Genomic DNA, 18,834 nt, shown 5'->3' with positions numbered 1-18,834 from the left:
GCGAAAAAGGCTTGCTTTAGAACCTCAAAGGGAGCGGAGTAACTAAGATGGTACAAACTATAGGCTATTTTTCGCAGTTTTTCCGAAGTTCTGAAGTTCCATTTGAAATTCTGATCAACGTATACACCAAGATATTTGTAGATATTTACCAATTCTATATTTGTATTGCATGTATTGCAGTTTTTATTGTTGTTTGTATTACGTAAGCAATGATAGTCATGAAATTTTACATCTATATCAACGTATCTAACATGTGGCGCTTTTATATGATTTTGACGCAATATGATCTCAGCTCTAAATAGTTTCTAAACCAGTCCAAGCATATGCCTCTTATTCCATTTCTTTCCAATATACATAAAAGATTAGTATGTGAAAGTGTGTCAAATGCTTTACTGAAGTCTATAAATAGTACTAGACAGTGAATGTGTTCGCTCAAGCATTTATTTATGTAATTGGAGAAGTTTCCCAGAAGCATATTTATATTTTTTCCTTTTTGGAAACCAAATTGACTCTCATTTATGATATTATATTTTCTTAGGAAATCAGTTAATCATCTGACTATTATTTCTTCGAGTACTTTCTCTATAACTGATAATATGGCAATGGGCCTATAGTTGTTGCAGTCATTTTTCGTACCGCTTTTATATATAGGTCGTATGAGTAACGTTTTTAATAACTCAGGTACCGTTGCATTAAATATACTTAGTTGACGAAGTTGGTTATTATAGGCGTCAAAAGTTCAGCATTATATTTAATATCCTTTGGCCTTATTTTGTCAATACCAGGGCTTTTTTAACATTCAAGTTTTTTAGTATCGCGTATATTTCCGTTTCATTTGTTGAAGTAACGTATATCGAGTTTCGAATTCTGTTATTTGTGTATTGGATAGTTTTTATGTTATAATTATGGATTATTTTTTGTACATTTTCTTTAAAATTTATTGCAAAATTATTAGTAATGTTTAAAACATTTTCATTTTGAAAATTTTAATTAATATTTCATCATTATTATTAATTTTTTGACCCACTATTTCATTTATTGTTTGCCACGTAACACGCATATTATTTTGTTTTCTTTAAACTTATTTTTAAAATAATTGTTCTTTGCAAAATTAAGTTTTTTATTTAAATTGTTTCTGAATTTTTTATATTCTAATTCATATTTTTTGTTATTTCGGTTATTCTTCCATTTTCTATAAAGTTTATCCCGGATATCACAGCACCTTTTCATATCTTCACTAATCCATAAACTACTTGTTAAAAATAAAACAATCTAAGTTTATTCCAGCAGTTTGTCGCTTTAAAATTCTGAAAGCGAATTATTTTTATTATTAATTTTTAATATATTAAATTTATAATTTTACCTTAGTTTTATGTTTAAGTTTTTTAAGCTCTTCTTACTGTCTTAACAATGGTTAAATCTTTTATGAATCTAGTATGTATAATAAGAACAGGATAATAAGGGAATACAAAATATAGTGTTGCAAAATGATTTAAATAATTGTAAAATGTAGAATGTTGTAAAAATAGTAGTAGAGTCAATAATTGTCGGTAACAATTCTCCCCCCAGTAAGATGAGTCGTTGAGAGTCTTACTCCAGTTTATTACCGACATCCAGAACTGCCAACTTCACTGCGGGTCGCTCCATAACACCACTCATAGTTTTCACTTTAGCTCTTCGTACTTGACCATCCTTAACTTTTGTGATTTCTAAAACTTTACCTCTTTGCCAGGTGTTTCTAACGGCATTCTCGTCCACCACAAGCATTGTCGGGTGAGCAAAATGGCTTTGAACTATTCGAGCTACCCAGAAGAAAATGGTTCGGGGTGATGGCCTCCTGGTCCTCGGTTTCAAGTGACACATATGTAAGGGGTCTTGAGTTAACTATTAATTCCACCTCCATTAAGGCGCTTCTTATGCTTTCGTCGGTGAATCTTTGCATGGGAGATATTTTGTATAAAATGGTTTTAATAGATCTCACTAACCTCTCCCAAACTCCCCCCATATGAGGAGTAGCTGGTGGATTAAATTTCCATGAAATGCCCTTATACGCCATCTCAGTTTGTACTTTGTTGAAGTCCATATTCTTGAAGAAAACGATCAGCACCTCGAAAATTTGTACCGTTATCGCTATAAATTTCAGCTGGAGTACCACGTCTTGCTATGAAATTTCTAAGGGTCAATAAAAATGAGTCTGCTGTGAGTGTATGGGCTATTTCAATATGAAAAGCTCTTATAGTGAGGCATGTGAATATTACTCCCCATCGTTTTAATGATTTTCTGCCAAAGGTTACTGTTATTGGACCAAAATAGTCCACTCCAACAAACGTAAAGGGTCGCTGAAAAGCTGCTAGGCGTGCTGGTGGCAGATATGCCATTTGAGGCGAAATGGGTTTAGCGTTATCAATTTTACATTGCTGGCAATTTCTGCGAACGGATTTATAAACCGCTCTTAATTTTACTATAAAATAAATTTGACGGATTTCATTTAGCACCGTTTCGTGGTTTAAATGATGATAGGCTCGATGATAATCCATAATTATGAGTTTTGTAACATGATGTTTACCTGACAGTATTATTAAATCTCGTTGAGGTCCACAAGCGGATGTTGCATACGGCACCACCTTTAATATTGGGTCTACCGCTTTGTACTGCAGCATAATCATCAGAAAATTTTCTATTTGGGCCATCTTTAATATAATATTTTTTGCCCTAACCAGATGCGTAGAATTAAGTCTTTCAACTAATTTTTGTTGCTGCAACTTTTGTAGTTTTCTCTCAACATACATTATCCAATTTGCCACATCGCGCTTAAGTCGGTACCAACTAGAAAAATATTCAAAATTAATCGAAATCATTATTGACTTACGAATGTGTATGTTTCAGACAAGATGGACCCTCAAACCACTCCTTGTAGTTATCAGTGGCTGGTCTAAACTTTGTTGCAAAATCGGCTACATTCATTGAGCTTGGAATCCACCGCCATTCGGTAACGTTTGTGAATTTTAAAATTTCTGCTACTCGAAACATTACAAATTGTTTGTATTTTCTAGGGTCACCGGCTAACCATGACATAACTGTTCTCGAGTCTGTCCACATTATCTTTCGCTGCATGTAATTGTCTTCATAAGCCTGGTACCAATAGTTGCTGCTTGTAATTCGAGTCGTGGTATAGAATGGGGTCGAAGTGGTGCCATTTTTGATTTCGCTGCGACGAGTCTTATTTCAACTTTTTCTCCGAATGAAAATCGAAAATATGAAACAGCTGCGTCTTCACTTGCGTCGACAAAGGTGTGCAATTCAGCATAATATTCATGATGTTGTAGAGCTAGTGAATAGCACCGTGGTACTGATATCTTGGTAAAACTTGGCAAAAATGTGAGCCAATTCTTCCATTTATTAAAGAGGTCATCATTTAGCGGTTGGTCCCAGTCAATACCACTTCGCCATATTTCTTGTAGAATTGACTTTAAGTATGACATAAAACAAGCCACAAAGCCTAAAGGGTCGAAAACGGACATTAAAATTTGTAAAACTTCTCGCTTTGTAGGCACTAAGTCCTCAGACAGAATTGGTCGACGAAGCCGCACAAATTTTGAATTAATTTTAAAAACATCGTTTTTAGAGTCCCAGTAAAGCCCAATTTTTTCATATTGGGTCACATTTTCATTATTTTCAAACGTTTTTTGTTCTGGTGCTTTCAAAACTTCAGGGGAGTTCGATGACCAATTACGCATGATAAAACCTCCCTTTGCATGAACGTTTCGTACATTTAATGCCAAATCAATAGCCTCTTCGATAGTATTTGTAGAGTCGATAAAATCATCCACGTAATGTTGTTTTGTAATTGCGTCAATTGCCTTTTCATTACCAAAATGTCTAGCATTTTTGTCTCTAACAAAATGCGCAATGCAAGGCGAACATGTGGCTCCAAAGGTGAGTACGTTTAGCTGGTATACCAATAGAGAATTGTTTTCGTCCCACCACAAAAAACGCTGCATCCTCTTTACGAACTCTTATGCGGTGAAACATGTCGGCTATATCGCCGCATACAGCTATAGGCCCCATTCGAAATTTAAATAAAATGTTAATAAGGGGAATTAGCAAGTCAGTACCGCAATTCTATAACTTTTTAACGACAAAATTTTGTCTTTAAGTAATCAAAATTCGTTAGTTAACAATATTTATCGTTAAGAGATATTCCTAATTAAATTTTACCGATTATTTTCGTTAAAAATAGTAGGTAGATAACGAAATTTGTCGGTAGGTTAACGACAAATAAAATGTTCTAGTTAAGCCATAACGATAATTGTTTAGGAGTTAGTTTTATAACATAAATATTCAAAATAAGTTGGTCTTTGAAAGTACGATTGGTCAACTATTTTGTGTTTGTTAGATACGGACTGATTTGAGTTTTAAATATAAAAATTAACATTATTTAATTATCTTTTTAAGATAAATTTGGCCATATATTATATTAATTTTAGAAAATAGTATTCGAATTTTAACTCTTTGTCGACCGATAGTACTTATAAGTACCATAACAATAATAAGCTTACAAAATGAAAACTTATTTTGACCCTTTTTACTCGCTTACCCAGAATAACGGTGAATTATGTCATGTTCCCATCGTGATGTTTATTTATGTTGTAATGATAAAAAATACTGTTTCGTAAAATACCATAACATAGACTTGTAATAGAAAATGTTATAAAAGTTACAAAACTAATCAATATGGGGCATTTCACGTCAAGTGAACCAACTTTTGAAATCGATGTCTTCCGCTCGCGATGAAATTTGCACCAATGTTAGTTCTATTGGATAGTAATTCGGACAACATTTTTCAACAAGATCGGTCAAGAACTCTCTGAGTTATAGGAGGTCAAAATTTGACATTTTGGCCAAAAAGGTGTTTTTTTTTATCCATATAACTTATTACCTATTGTTCTTAGCAAAATGTGTCCCAAATAGTTTAGATAGCTATTTATGCAAATAATTTAATAAAATATTTTTGATTTTTTTTTTTTAAATCAAAAATATTTTTGACTTTTTTTTCAAAATGGGCCCTTTTTATTTTTTTTTTTTATTTTTTTTAAGAAAGCTTAGGTCTTTTCCTAAGCTACCTATATGGTCGCTTAGTGGGATGCGAGTGGGATATCTATCAAAAAAAATATTTTGTAACTCAAGATTTAAAATTTTTGAATTTTTTTGCAAAATCAAAAACTTTGTTGACTTTTTTTAAAAAAATGGACCCATTTTTTATTTTTTGCTCAGAAGAAAGCTTATGTGTTTTCCTTTAACACCCTTTTTGTCGCTTAGTGGGATGCGAGTGGGATATCTATAAAAAAAAATGTTTTGTAACTCAAGACATACAATTTTTTACTTTTTTTTGAAAAATCAAAAACCTTTTTGACTTTTTTTTTCCAAAATGGACTCTTTTTTATTAATTTTTTTTCTCAAAAGAAAGCTTAGGTCTTTTCCTTTAAAACCTTTTTGGTCGCTTAGTGGGATGCGAGTGGGATATCTATCAAAATAAATGTTTTGTAACTCAAGACAAAGGTTTTTAAATTTGCACTATTTTAATTTTTTTCATATTTGTCTGTAAACCTTAAAAATTAAACTTACGCAGAGAAACTAGACACATTAGCCTTTCCGATGGTATGCAACATACCCAACTAAAATTTCATAGCCTCGATACTGTAATACCCATAATATGTTAACCTCAGGAATAAAAATCACTTTTTTTCTATGGAAATGTTGAATAATTTAATTTTGTTATTTATTTGTAATAATAATTAATTTAATATATAATAATAATAATAATAATAATAATAATAATAATAATAATAATAATAATAATAATAATAATAATAATAATAATAATAATAATAATAATAATAATAATAATAATAATAATAATAATAATAATAATAATAATAATAATAATAATAATAATAATAATAATAATAATAATAATAATAATAATAATAATAATAATAATAATAATAATAATAATAATAATAATAATAATAATAATAATAATAATAATAATAATAATAATAATAATAATAATAATAATAATAATAATAATAATAATAATAATAATAATAATAATAATAATAATAATAATAATAATAATAATAATAATAATAATAATAATAATAATAATAATAATAATAATAATAATAATAATAATAATAATAATAATAATAATAATAATAATAATAATAATAATAATAATAATAATAATAATAATAATAATAATAATAATAATAATAATAATAATAATAATAATAATAATAATAATAATAATAATAATAATAATAATAATAATAATAATAATAATAATAATAATAATAATAATAATAATAATAATAATAATAATAATAATAATAATAATAATAATAATAATAATAATAATAATAATAATAATAATAATAATAATAATAATAATAATAATAATAATAATAATAATAATAATAATAATAATAATAATAATAATAATAATAATAATAATAATAATAATAATAATAATAATAATAATAATAATAATAATAATAATAATAATAATAATAATAATAATAATAATAATAATAATAATAATAATAATAATAATAATAATAATAATAATAATAATAATAATAATAATAATAATAATAATAATAATAATAATAATAATAATAATAATAATAATAATAATAATAATAATAATAATAATAATAATAATAATAATAATAATAATAATAATAATAATAATAATAATAATAATAATAATAATAATAATAATAATAATAATAATAATAATAATAATAATAATAATAATAATAATAATAATAATAATAATAATAATAATAATAATAATAATAATAATAATAATAATAATAATAATAATAATAATAATAATAATAATAATAATAATAATAATAATAATAATAATAATAATAATAATAATAATAATAATAATAATAATAATAATAATAATAATAATAATAATAATAATAATAATAATAATAATAATAATAATAATAATAATAATAATAATAATAATAATAATAATAATAATAATAATAATAATAATAATAATAATAATAATAATAATAATAATAATAATAATAATAATAATAATAATAATAATAATAATAATAATAATAATAATAATAATAATAATAATAATAATAATAATAATAATAATAATAATAATAATAATAATAATAATAATAATAATAATAATAATAACAATAATAATAATAATAATAATAATAATAATAATAATAATAATAATAATAATAATAATAATAAAAAGATGAATAATTTAGTAAAATTTAATCTTAATCACAATAACTATTTTTACACTTAATTTATGAAGTTTTTAAATTTTCAAATATCCATACTTTTATCCTCCTTATTTGTCACCTTTATTAGCTGCTTTTTTTTTGTCAATCCTTTCTTGGCGTTATTAGATTCAGCTTTGGAAAGAAATCGCATTGAGTAGATGCAGAAAACTTTTTTAATTTGAGTCTTCCATCGACAAGCGGTATGAAAGCATGGTATTGAGCAGTGCCATCGATTGTTACCGCAGCATCGAATCTGCTCTTTAGTGTTTTCAATGTTTCCTCATGATCCTCTTTGCTACTAAAAACTATTTTAGTTTCTTTACAATAATTCTTTGCCCAATGGAATAAAGCAGTCGCATCTAAGATGCGATCTTGATGAGAGCACTGGAGGCTATACTTCGCTGCATTTCTTTTGAGGTTTGCTCCAATACCATCACATGCTCCTTTACCATGAGCAGTAGGATGAAAATGCCACTCAGCTGGCATTCCAAAATCTTTTTCATGAGCTGTAAGATTTGCGAAGCTACTTTTGTTTTTAAAATGTTGACGAGCTCCGTCCGAAACGTAGTATACCTTTTCTACTGTAAATTTTGATTTTAGATAATTTAGTATTATCTTCTGGTACTCATAAACTGCAACGGTGTCATGTTTTAAATCGTCGGATATGATTGCCATACTTTTGTGTTCCAGGTTTTCTTCTTTCATGTAGTAAATAACTACTGTGAATATAGTTGCTTGGTCGTTATTGAAGTGGAATGCTTGTATGGAATCCTGAAGAACATATTTATAGTTCTCTGCGAAATCAAATGAAATAATGAATTCACCAGACTTCAAATGTGTTTTCAAGTCCTTGAAGAATGACCACTGCTCTTTGACTAAAAAGTCATGGGTTCTCAAATTTAGCAATCCTATACACAGTTCTTCCACAAAATCATCCACATTTAAAATTATGGTTTTCAGTGTGCATCTTTCAGTCTGAAGCCAAGATTCAAATTTTAACTCCTCAATACATTCTCGATCAAAAGAGTTGATTAAATTTTCTTTGATGGATGTGGTTTCCGGGCAATTCGAACATTCACCTAAGTGGCAAGAAGTTGTAGCATTAGGGCACATAGTCAATTTAAGGCAATTGCGGTAATGGTGTAAATCTTCTGATGAATCATCTTTTAAGTAATTTAAGTTGATTTCCTTCAACATCAATTTAACATTTTCATGGTAAATACAAACACATACTGTGTGAGTTCCGCTGCTTCCTGCCAAAACGCAATGTTTTGGCCTCAGTTGTGTAAATTTTGTGAATCCAATTTTGACATCCTCGTATTCAGATTGAAATGTTGCGAATAATTCATTCAGATTACAGAGAACCATTCTCTTCTGCATTTGAACTTTCTTGCCATCGATTCGTACAGACATCCAGTCTTTCATCCCTGGCATCAGGCGACTCATATCATCTCGCTGATAAAACTGAGTTATTAGAGATTTAGTTTTAAAGGAAAAGACCTAAGCTTTCTTTTGAGAAAAAAAAATTAATAAAAAAAGAGTCCATTTTGGAAAAAAAAAGTCAAAAAGGTTTTTGATTTTTCAAAAAAAAGTAAAAAATTGTATGTCTTGAGTTACAAAACTTTTTTTTTATAGATATCCCACTCGCATCCCACTAAGCGACAAAAAGGGTGTTAAAGGAAAACACATAAGCTTTCTTCTGAGCAAAAAAAAAATTAAAAAATGGGTCCATTTTTTTAAAAAAAGTCAACAAAGTTTTTGATTTTGCAAAAAAATTCAAAAATTTTAAATCTTGAGTTACAAAATATTTTTTTTGATAGATATCCCACTCGCATCTCACTAAGCGACCATATAGGTCGCTTAGGAAAAGACCTAAGCTTTCTTAAAAAAAATAAAAAGGGCCCATTTTGAAAAAAAAAGTCAAAAATATTTTTGATTTAAAAAAAAAAATCAAAAATATTTTATTAAATTTTTTTAATTTTTTTTTTCGAAAGATTGCATAAATAGCTATCTAAACTATTTGGGACACATTTTGCTAAGAACAATAGGTAATAAGTTATATGGATAAAAAAAAACACCTGTTTGGCCAAAATGTAAAATTTTTACCTCCTTTAACTCAGAGAGTTCTTGACCGATCTTGTTGAAAAATGGTGTCCGAATTACTATCCAATAGAACTAACATTGGTGCAAATTTCATCGCGATCGGAAGACATCGATTTCAAAAGTTGGTTCACTTGACGTGAAATGCCCCATATATTAATACATTTTAAACAAAAATCGATGAGTTTTTTTATCTTTTGGCTGATGCTGACTCAACGGTACCAGGTCCCTTTCGGATACTTGCAGTCCTTATTTTCAATATTAAATAAAACCTTTTCAAAGATTTAAAGCATTGGTCCACAAGGGGTTAAGAGCAACTTTTATTTGGGGCATAATATCCATATTTAAGACATCTCTGGAGTGTATAATGTTTATCCCTATATTCAAATTCCATTGTTAGCATTTTAAACCATATTTGGCGATGTGATACGATTATAAACTTATATAAGACCGTATTCTAAGAAAGAAATTCATCGGAATTTGTCGACTGCCCTTATAACGACACATATCTAAATTCTGAATCAATAATCACTTGTGGTGGCATAGACATATGGATTACACTGGGTTACTTTAATTTTTAGAAAAAAAAGTCTTGTTCTTTTGCTTTCAGTAGGTTTCGCGAACATATTTGGGTGATTTTTATATATAAATGCGATTATTTATTCACACGACTATGAATTTATCTGCAAACACGAACAAATAGTGAATATTTTTATTGACATTTATATTTTTAACTATATTCGTCGTTAAAATGTATTACCGAGAGATATCGTTAACTTCAAATAGTGAATATAAAATTCGTTAAAGCAACCGATATTTTTCGTTACTTAACGACATCGGTAGGAAAGTATAAAAAGTTACAGAATTGCGGTACAGGACCCTTAAATAAAAAATCGTTGAGAGAAAAATCTTCAGACTTAGCTGCAGCATCCCACACGAGTAGTAATTTATTTGGTTTATGTGGGTTCTTAACAATAAAGGTTGGTAAGTACCATGTTTTGGTCTCATTTTGCTGTAATACTTCTATTGGTAACATTTCAGCATAACATTTTTCTTCTAAATTTGCGATTTGCAGCTTCAAATTATCTGCCAGGTTAGGGTCCCACTCAGCTTTTCGTTTAATGCACTTTAAACGTTTTATTGCCGTTGGCAAACTATTTGGCAACTCTGGCGGGTCAATTTTCCATAGAAGCCCAACTTCGTATTTGTCGTCTTTAAATGTACAAGTGTCATTTAAAATTTGTATAGCTTGCTCATCATCTTTCGACATAGGCGCTGGCTGCATAGAAGTAATGCCCATACTTTCATCAGAAAAAAATTGTTTCACAAGGTCATGCACTTCATCGCAGTTGCATTTGTGAAAATTAAGTTTACCACCAGTCTTAGAGCCACCACCAAAAAGAGTCCATCCCAATCCATCCACTGGTTGGCGCCAGCCACCTTCACGCACCTTCATAGATGTAATTAAATTTGGGTTATTTACGCCAATTATCATGGATGGTACTACGTTGGTATAACCTTCTAGGGGAATATCTTTCAGATAAGTGTATTTACTTTTAACGCCATCGACGGTTTCACTTGATAAATTAAAATTTTTTACGGTGTACACGTTGCTGATTGGGAAAACTTTCGAATTGGGTCTAGCTGAAGAAATTCTTAAATCCAACCTTTTAGAGTTGTTTTCATATCGGGTGACCTCACCAGTCCATCGGATGCAAAGTGGATCATTAATGCCTTCAACACCTAAAAAGTTGGCCACCTCCTCTTCTAGTAGCGTCAGAGTCGAGCCATCGTCCATAAGAGCGTATATTTGAATAGATTTGTCGGCACCATAAAGCGTGACTGGCAGTACACGATAAAATTACTCACCCTCACAAGAAGACCTATGGTTATTTACTAAACCACCTGATGGCTGCTCTTCATCTTCAAATTTCTTATTATGCACTCAGGTCTTCCGTAGTACATTTTTAGAGTTCGAATAATGTCTGGAACCATATCCGGGAGCATCAAATAATTTCTTACTGCCTCTCGGGCCATACCACTTAAGCTGCTTTGCAGTCTGATGAGGTTTTCTTCGTTTGTGTATCCGGCAGCCTGAGTGCTGTGTTCATAGGCACTTATAAATATTGGCCATTCTTTCGGGTCTCCATTAAAACATGGCAAATCTTTGCAAATATATTGCTGTGCCATTAATTGGGTCGCCGTTGTATTTAAATAATTATTTTGAGCGTATATAATTATAAGAGCGTATATTTGAATAGATTTGTCGGCACCATAAAGCGTGACTGGCAGTACACGATAAAATTACTCACCCTCACAAGAAGACCTATGGTTATTTACTAAACCACCTGATGGCTGCTCTTCATCTTCAAATTTCTTATTATGCACTCAGGTCTTCCGTAGTACATTTTTAGAGTTCGAATAATGTCTGGAACCATATCCGGGAGCATCAAATAATTTCTTACTGCCTCTCGGGCCATACCACTTAAGCTGCTTTGCAGTCTGATGAGGTTTTCTTCGTTTGTGTATCCGGCAGCCTGAGTGCTGTGTTCATAGGCACTTATAAATATTGGCCATTCTTTCGGGTCTCCATTAAAACATGGCAAATCTTTGCAAATATATTGCTGTGCCATTAATTGGGTCGCCGTTGTATTTAAATAATTATTTTGTCAATTATTTGTTGTTCTTAAATAATTAACTCTGCGTGTGTTGTTTACGTTTGTATTTGTTGACAGCCTGTAACATTCCTGTTTTGTTGTGGACGTCATCATTAATGATGTTTTGACAGTTTTCTGGAGGGATGCCACTTATTGTACTAAATGGGAAAATGGTTCGTGTCTGTGCTAATTGGTGATAATCACCACTTAAATCAGTCACTCGCCGCAAGGTGGAGTTATTTAGTGACGTACTTGTTTGGAGTCTGTTGAAATTAGCATTTTGTTGACAACTTTGTACACACGGTGGCATTTTTGTTGCTTTTACCCACTGTCCGTACATTGTCAATCTGATGGCATTCCTCAGCTTCATCACGTAGTAATTGGTACTTACGTCGTAAAAACTCCTGTTTTAATAGCATCTCTTCCTCTAGCTGCTGCAGCTCAAGCTGCTTTTTAGCACTAATGGTAGGCCGGACTGCTTGTGTGTGTTTTGTGGGTTGACTAGTTGATGCTTGTAGATGTAGATTTGGTGTCTCAATAATCTCAACACTAGATTCATTTATGGGCTCTTGTGTTGTGAGGTTATGTGAGTCATTTTGTTGCTTTGGCGCAGCAACACAAACCTGACATCTCCAACTAAATATATCAACATCGTCGTCAATGTCACAGCAGCTGCTATGGAAATAGTGAAGGCATCTAGAACAGGTTATCATGTTTCCATCATCCGGGTCGCTGCATAATATGCAGTTGGCAGCAAGGGTAAGATTTTCTTCCGTCATATTCTTAGCCATAATGGTTTATAAGAATTTTAAAGAATTGTTAAAAATAAAACAAACTAAGTTTATTCCAGCAGTTTGTCGCTTTAAAATTCTGAAAGCGAATTATTTTTATTATTAATTTTTAATATATTAAATTTATAATTTTACCTTAGTTTTATATTTAAGTTTTTTAAGCTGTTCTTACTTTCTTAACAATGGCTAAATCTTTTATGAATTTAGTATGTATAATAAGAACAGGATAATACGGGAATACAAAATATAGTGTTGCAAAATGATTTAAATAATTGTAAAATGTAGAATGTTGTACAAATATTATTTCTTTTCGTTGATTTTGATATTTTTTAGAATTATCATAAATATTACAAAATGTTTTACAAATATTATTAAAAATTACATCTGTGTTTTGGTCTATTAACTCATTCCAATTAGTTTCTTTAATTTGACGGCTCACTTTAAAATTGTTTAGTTTGGCACGCGTATCAATTGTGCTTTCTCTCTCCTGGTTTGCGTATTCTTCTTCATACATCGAACAAAAAACAGAGTAATGATCGGAGATGCTGATTCTGATTATTACTGCATATGTTTGTGTTGTTGTTTTATTTGTTCTTACAAACAAGTGATCAATACAAGTGCTTGTGTTTTTGTTTATATCTTCTCTTGTGCTCTCGTTTACCATACATTGCAGACCGTTTGACAAAAGCATGTCCATGGTGTAATGATATACAAGGTGACATTAATCAAACAGCTGATTATTTTTTTGCTCGAGTTTGTTTACAACTTTAATCTTGTCAAAATTTTTTTTGCTGTAGTTTGTATACATTATGTTTTTTTTATTTGTATTGTTGTATTTGTTGCCGTAACGCATACACCTTATAATCATTACGCCATGAGCATGTCCATGTATTCTGTTGTTGTGATATTCTCTTTTAGTATGTCTATGTTGATATCAGCAATAACAATTATTTCTTGTTTGCTTTTCATTTTGCTAAATGTTTCATCTAGTTCTGTTGTAAATTGAGCAATGTTTTCTGATGGGGGACGATATACTACAACAAGAGTTTTTGTTTTTTTGTTTATGTTTACTTCTATTTGTATTGTTACAAACGAGGTTTTGTTTATTAAAAGAGTGGAGTATGTAATATTCTCTTTCACGTACAAAGCTATGTCTCCACTTTTACCATCTCGATTTAGAAAAATATAATTAAAACCGTTAATATTATAAAGATGATTTTCTTCATCGTTTATGTTTGGGTGAATTCCAAAATGTATGCATGAAATGCAGTCATAACTTTATCAAGACAAAGCATGCAAATGCTTAGTTAAAATTTAAAAAAAAACTTATCATACTGCCTGTTTTTACTTTTTCATATATTTTGCGATATGAAACATTATCAAAGTTTACACAGTTGCGTTAAGAATCGCTCGACTTTTTAAGGTTGCATTGCATACATACATTTTGGAATTCACCCTTTGTTTCGACCAGGGGGGTTACTCTCTATTTCGATGCGAAAGCAATTTCGATGCGAAAGGTAAATTCGTTAAGAATACTTTGTATCGTCTACGCAAACGCTTTCGCAAAAAGTAAATAAATAAATGTAAATAAAAACATTTTAAACTAATTTTTAGTGCGATGCGAAAACGCAATAAAGGGTACCAACTGTACCATTTTTCTTTCGCATCGCAATAGAGAGTAACACCCAGAGCTATAAAGTTTATTTTGTTTAAGATGCTTTGAATGCTGACTAAAAAAGGTGTGAAATTTGTTCGTAAAGATCTAATGTTCATGTACAGGATTGTCACAGGATAACTTAAAAACCTTCTGTTTATTTGTTGAAAATTGTCTATAGATTGATTTTGATTCATTTTTTAATTTTATTTGTTATTATTATTAAATTTAAATTGTTAATGTTATAAGTTCAACATCAGCAAAGTTATTAATTAAAATTGGATTTGAAATTTCATTTCTTTTTGCAAAAATATTGCCATTACGAACCCAGACGAATTTCCAGTTTGACTCTTTAGCTTTAGTCGGCGGTTGAAAGCTGTGAGTTGATCTTGATGTAAATAAATTTACTATTGTTGTTTGTATTATTATTATTGTTCCTGCTATTATCGTTGTTTATAAGATTTGAGTCAACTCTGTGTCGACTAATGTGGCTCAAAAGTTCTTTTTTCTTATTTAGTGAAGTAAATTCTACTATTACTTTATCTGACTTTTTTAATAGATAAGAATTACTAATATCGGTATCATTAATATTTACGTTCACTGAAGAAGCAATTCTTTTAATTACATCGTTTGGCAAAATATTTTCGTTTGTTATGTTTTTGATTTCAATGTTTTTGTTCTAATTGGTTAATTCGTTTGTCCATGTTTTCCATTTGTTTTTCTTTTTCTTTGTTTTTTTCACACAATTCACTAACTTGGGCAGTTAAGTTTGTTAGAGTGTTTGTAATTGTTGTGAGAGCTGTTTGCAGATTTAAATTTATTTGAGTGTTGTTTTGATTCATGTTTATTGCTAATTCGTGTATGGTTGTCTTGATGTCGTTTATGTCAGTTTTCATCGTTGAGGCGTCGATTTTTAGATCGGTGACGTCTGATTTCACTAAACATACACTATTATTAGCATCCTTTTGTTTTAAATATTCTCTGAATCGCTTAGGGCCATTAACATCATTTTCATCTCTATGCTGCTTCTGCTGGTTTACTTGTAGGAGGTTATTGTCAACTACAATATGATAAGAGTTGTTGCTGCTGGTAGAGCCTTTTCGTGGTTTACATTTTTGGCATTTCCACTCTGCTCTTCGATCAGCATGCATACTCGCGTAAGTTTTCTCAGATAACGAACAACAAGGAGAATAATGATACTTGGATTTGCATAGATAACACAAAACAAATTTTATTGGTAATTCTTTACAACAATGATCACAGAGACTAATTTTTTCATATTCTGTTTTATGTGATGTTCTTTATAATTTAGAGGTTTTTTATATTCTATTTGTATTCTTGTTTAAAAACTAGAAAATTATTATTTTAAAAGCTAATTTTCTGTTTTATTTTGTCCAAAATTTTTAAGAAATGTTAAGTTTTATTAGAAAAGTATTTTTTAGTTTTTTATATTGGCACTTTGACACTTTTATTTTGTATTTTGTTGGGGCACAACTAAAAACACGCCGTTCGCTTTAAACTACAATTACGTTGTTGTAACGCAGCGAGGAACCATAACTCGGCCTATAGTGCAACTTGTCTTTTAATTATTTTTTTTATTTTGTCTCTTTTAAGCTAAATTTAATCTCATTAATCCTTAATCCTTATTCATTCCCACATTTTCACACAAAAATCTAACACTATTTACGTTTACCATTCATTACTAATAACTTCCTTTCCGTAGGTGAAACCATATCGTCAAGCCGTAGTAACCGAGACGTCGTAACTCGTAGAAACTCCACACAACACAATTTGTTTAAGTGCAGAATTTGTAAAAGACATCATCCGTTACGAAAATGACAATCATTCCTTAGAATAAGTGTAGAGAAGCGATTGAGAGCAGTTTTTTCTATTTGTTGTTGTACTAAATGAATTACACACTAACAGTCATGACGGGACAATTATCTCAATAGTTAGTTAAGTCTTAGCTACATAAGAAGAAACATCAACTAAATAAAAGAATTCTAATAAGCATTAATTTCCACTTGAGCTTTTATTTAGACGAAACTGGCTTGGAATTTTAATTCTGGTCCTTCACAATTACAACGTTATAAACGTTTTCAAGTAGATATCACAATTTTTCTGCAAAGTTTTCTATTCCTAGTCTCAACGTTGAACGTTTTACTTTCTTTCGCAAAGTACAAACAGAAGAAATATTAAAAATTTCGTCTCGTTTTTTTAAATATAACTCTAATCGCTTGTGGTAAGGTAATCGAGGCTGAATTAGATCTAAATTATTATTATTGGTCTTAGCATTAATATTACTACCCACATTATGTTCATACTTTCCAATTTTTCGATTACGCGTTAAAATTCAGTTTCGAAAATGGGTCATAATTATTAATTAAATTCTGGTTGGGGTCAAATCCGGGTGAAATATTTTGGTTCGTGTCAGGGGAATGGTAATTACTTGTACTGTCAGGTGAAAATTTGGTTACTGTGGTCAGATTTTGTTTTGAGAGTTGTTCAGAGCTCGGAAGTTTTTTGAAGTGTTTTGACTACGTTGAGCGCATTTTGAACAATTCGGCTTGTATATTTGTTTCGCTCCACAGCCATAGCAAAATATATTTCTCGGCTGGAGACAGTTCTCCCAATGGTGACCAGTCTCATCGCAGTTCCAGCATCTAGTATGGATTTCGGGTTTCTGTACTGCATCCACTGACATATCGGCTTCTTCGGTTAACGTAACACACTGATTAAACTATTCATCTTCTACTTCAGCTATCTTTATTTTGTTTTCCCATACAACAAGACTAATAATCTTATAATTACAGTACAGGATAAGTGTATTGGAAGTAGTATATAGTTAATTGTTATTATTTTAAAAACTACAAACAATTTCAAGTCAAAGAATTTAGACAAATTTTGAACAAGGAATAATTTTTATAAATTTCAAGAGGTATATTAATTAATTATATAAACTAAAAATTGATTTCCTAAACTGCGTTGCATTGCTTTCAAATTGAATAGATGACGGTAGCGAGTTCCACAGACGAATGCAATGAATTAAAAATTTTCATTCAGACACAAGTTTGTAATGTCGTATTTGTATTAAATTATTGTTTCTTCTAGAACGGGTGAATGATATGCGATTAAACAAATATGACGGCTCATTAGTAAATATAATTTTCTGCATGAGTAACAATGATCTTATTTTTAGATTTTTAGAAATTTTTCATTCATATGGTGTTATGTGGGACGATCTTCTCAAATTAAATATATATCTCAATATAGAGTTATACGCATTTGCTTAAATCTTACCATTTGGATTTGGTAGGATTTAAGCAAAGCCCATTCGATGTAGCCCATTGATGATCCTTGAGGAACACATTTAGTTACAGGTAGGAGGTTAGATAGTTGGCCTTTTATATATACATATTGTTACGAAATTGTACTTGAATTCAAATATAACGATTTTAAGGGCTGATTTAAAAGTAGCATAATGCTTTCAAATAACAGTGCTGTAATAGCAAACTGTAACATATCTGTGGGCATTATTAAATAAAAGCTTTCAGTTGACCATTGATCGTAAGTTGGCAACGCTGTTTGAATTCGAATATTCAGTTAAAGAACATTGTAGAAAGTACACCACATGGCGTATGATCTAGAATATTCGAACTTTGACAGTTAAAGAGCAATCTAGAGTGCAGATGGCAGTGTTATAAATAGTGGCAGAGGTTGCAGTCGTGAGTGAGTTTATCAGAGACGCTTTTCGAATAAACATCTCCTTAGTGCCTTAAAGTGTGTTGTGTTTTTCAAGTAAATTCGTGTACATTATAAATTGTGTCTGTATTTCTGCGAATCTATAAACGTGTATAAAAAAACATTGAGTGGCTATTTAATTCTGTGGTTGTTGTACATTTTGAATAAATAAAGAGTTGTTACAATTTTTAAACTACTAAACGGCTTTTATTTGCAATCAAAAGTATTCAGTTTATTTAAAGGAAATAAACCAGCGTAACAATTGGTGTCAGAAGTGGGATTGCAAAATAATAAGCATGAAGTTTGAGGAACTAAAAGTTGAACAACTCAAGAAAGAACAGAGTAAGTTGTCGTTACCAACAGCAGGTAATAAGGCAGAATTGGCCTTAAAAGGAAATGCAGCGGTAGTTCTTGAAAGCGTGCCAGTGAGCAACAGAAATTGTTATGATGACATAATGGAGGCGCTACAACGTAAGTACGGTGGCGAACATAAAAAAGAATTATACCGAATGGAATTGGGTGGTAGAGTGCAGAAACCCAATGAGACGCTACAAGAT

At 30.2% G+C, this 18,834-nt stretch overlaps 1 protein-coding gene across 1 annotated transcript; it reads right to left on the bottom strand.

Moving 5' to 3' along the window:
• Positions 1–2,057: 2,057 nt before the first annotated feature.
• On the bottom strand, positions 2,058–2,964 carry LOC135950632 (uncharacterized). Its single transcript, XM_065500163.1, has 2 exons — positions 2,870–2,964; positions 2,058–2,826 (listed from the first exon to the last, which is right to left on the bottom strand). The coding sequence occupies exons 1-2, from the start codon at positions 2,962–2,964 to the stop codon at positions 2,058–2,060; spliced, it is 864 nt and encodes a 287-aa protein (XP_065356235.1).
• Positions 2,965–18,834: the final 15,870 nt, after the last annotated feature.

The sequence above is a fragment of the Calliphora vicina genome, chromosome 2 (assembly GCF_958450345.1).
Source record: "Calliphora vicina chromosome 2, idCalVici1.1, whole genome shotgun sequence".
Classification (NCBI taxonomy): domain Eukaryota; kingdom Metazoa; phylum Arthropoda; class Insecta; order Diptera; family Calliphoridae; genus Calliphora; species Calliphora vicina.
This window is presented reverse-complemented; position numbering and strand designations above follow the sequence as displayed.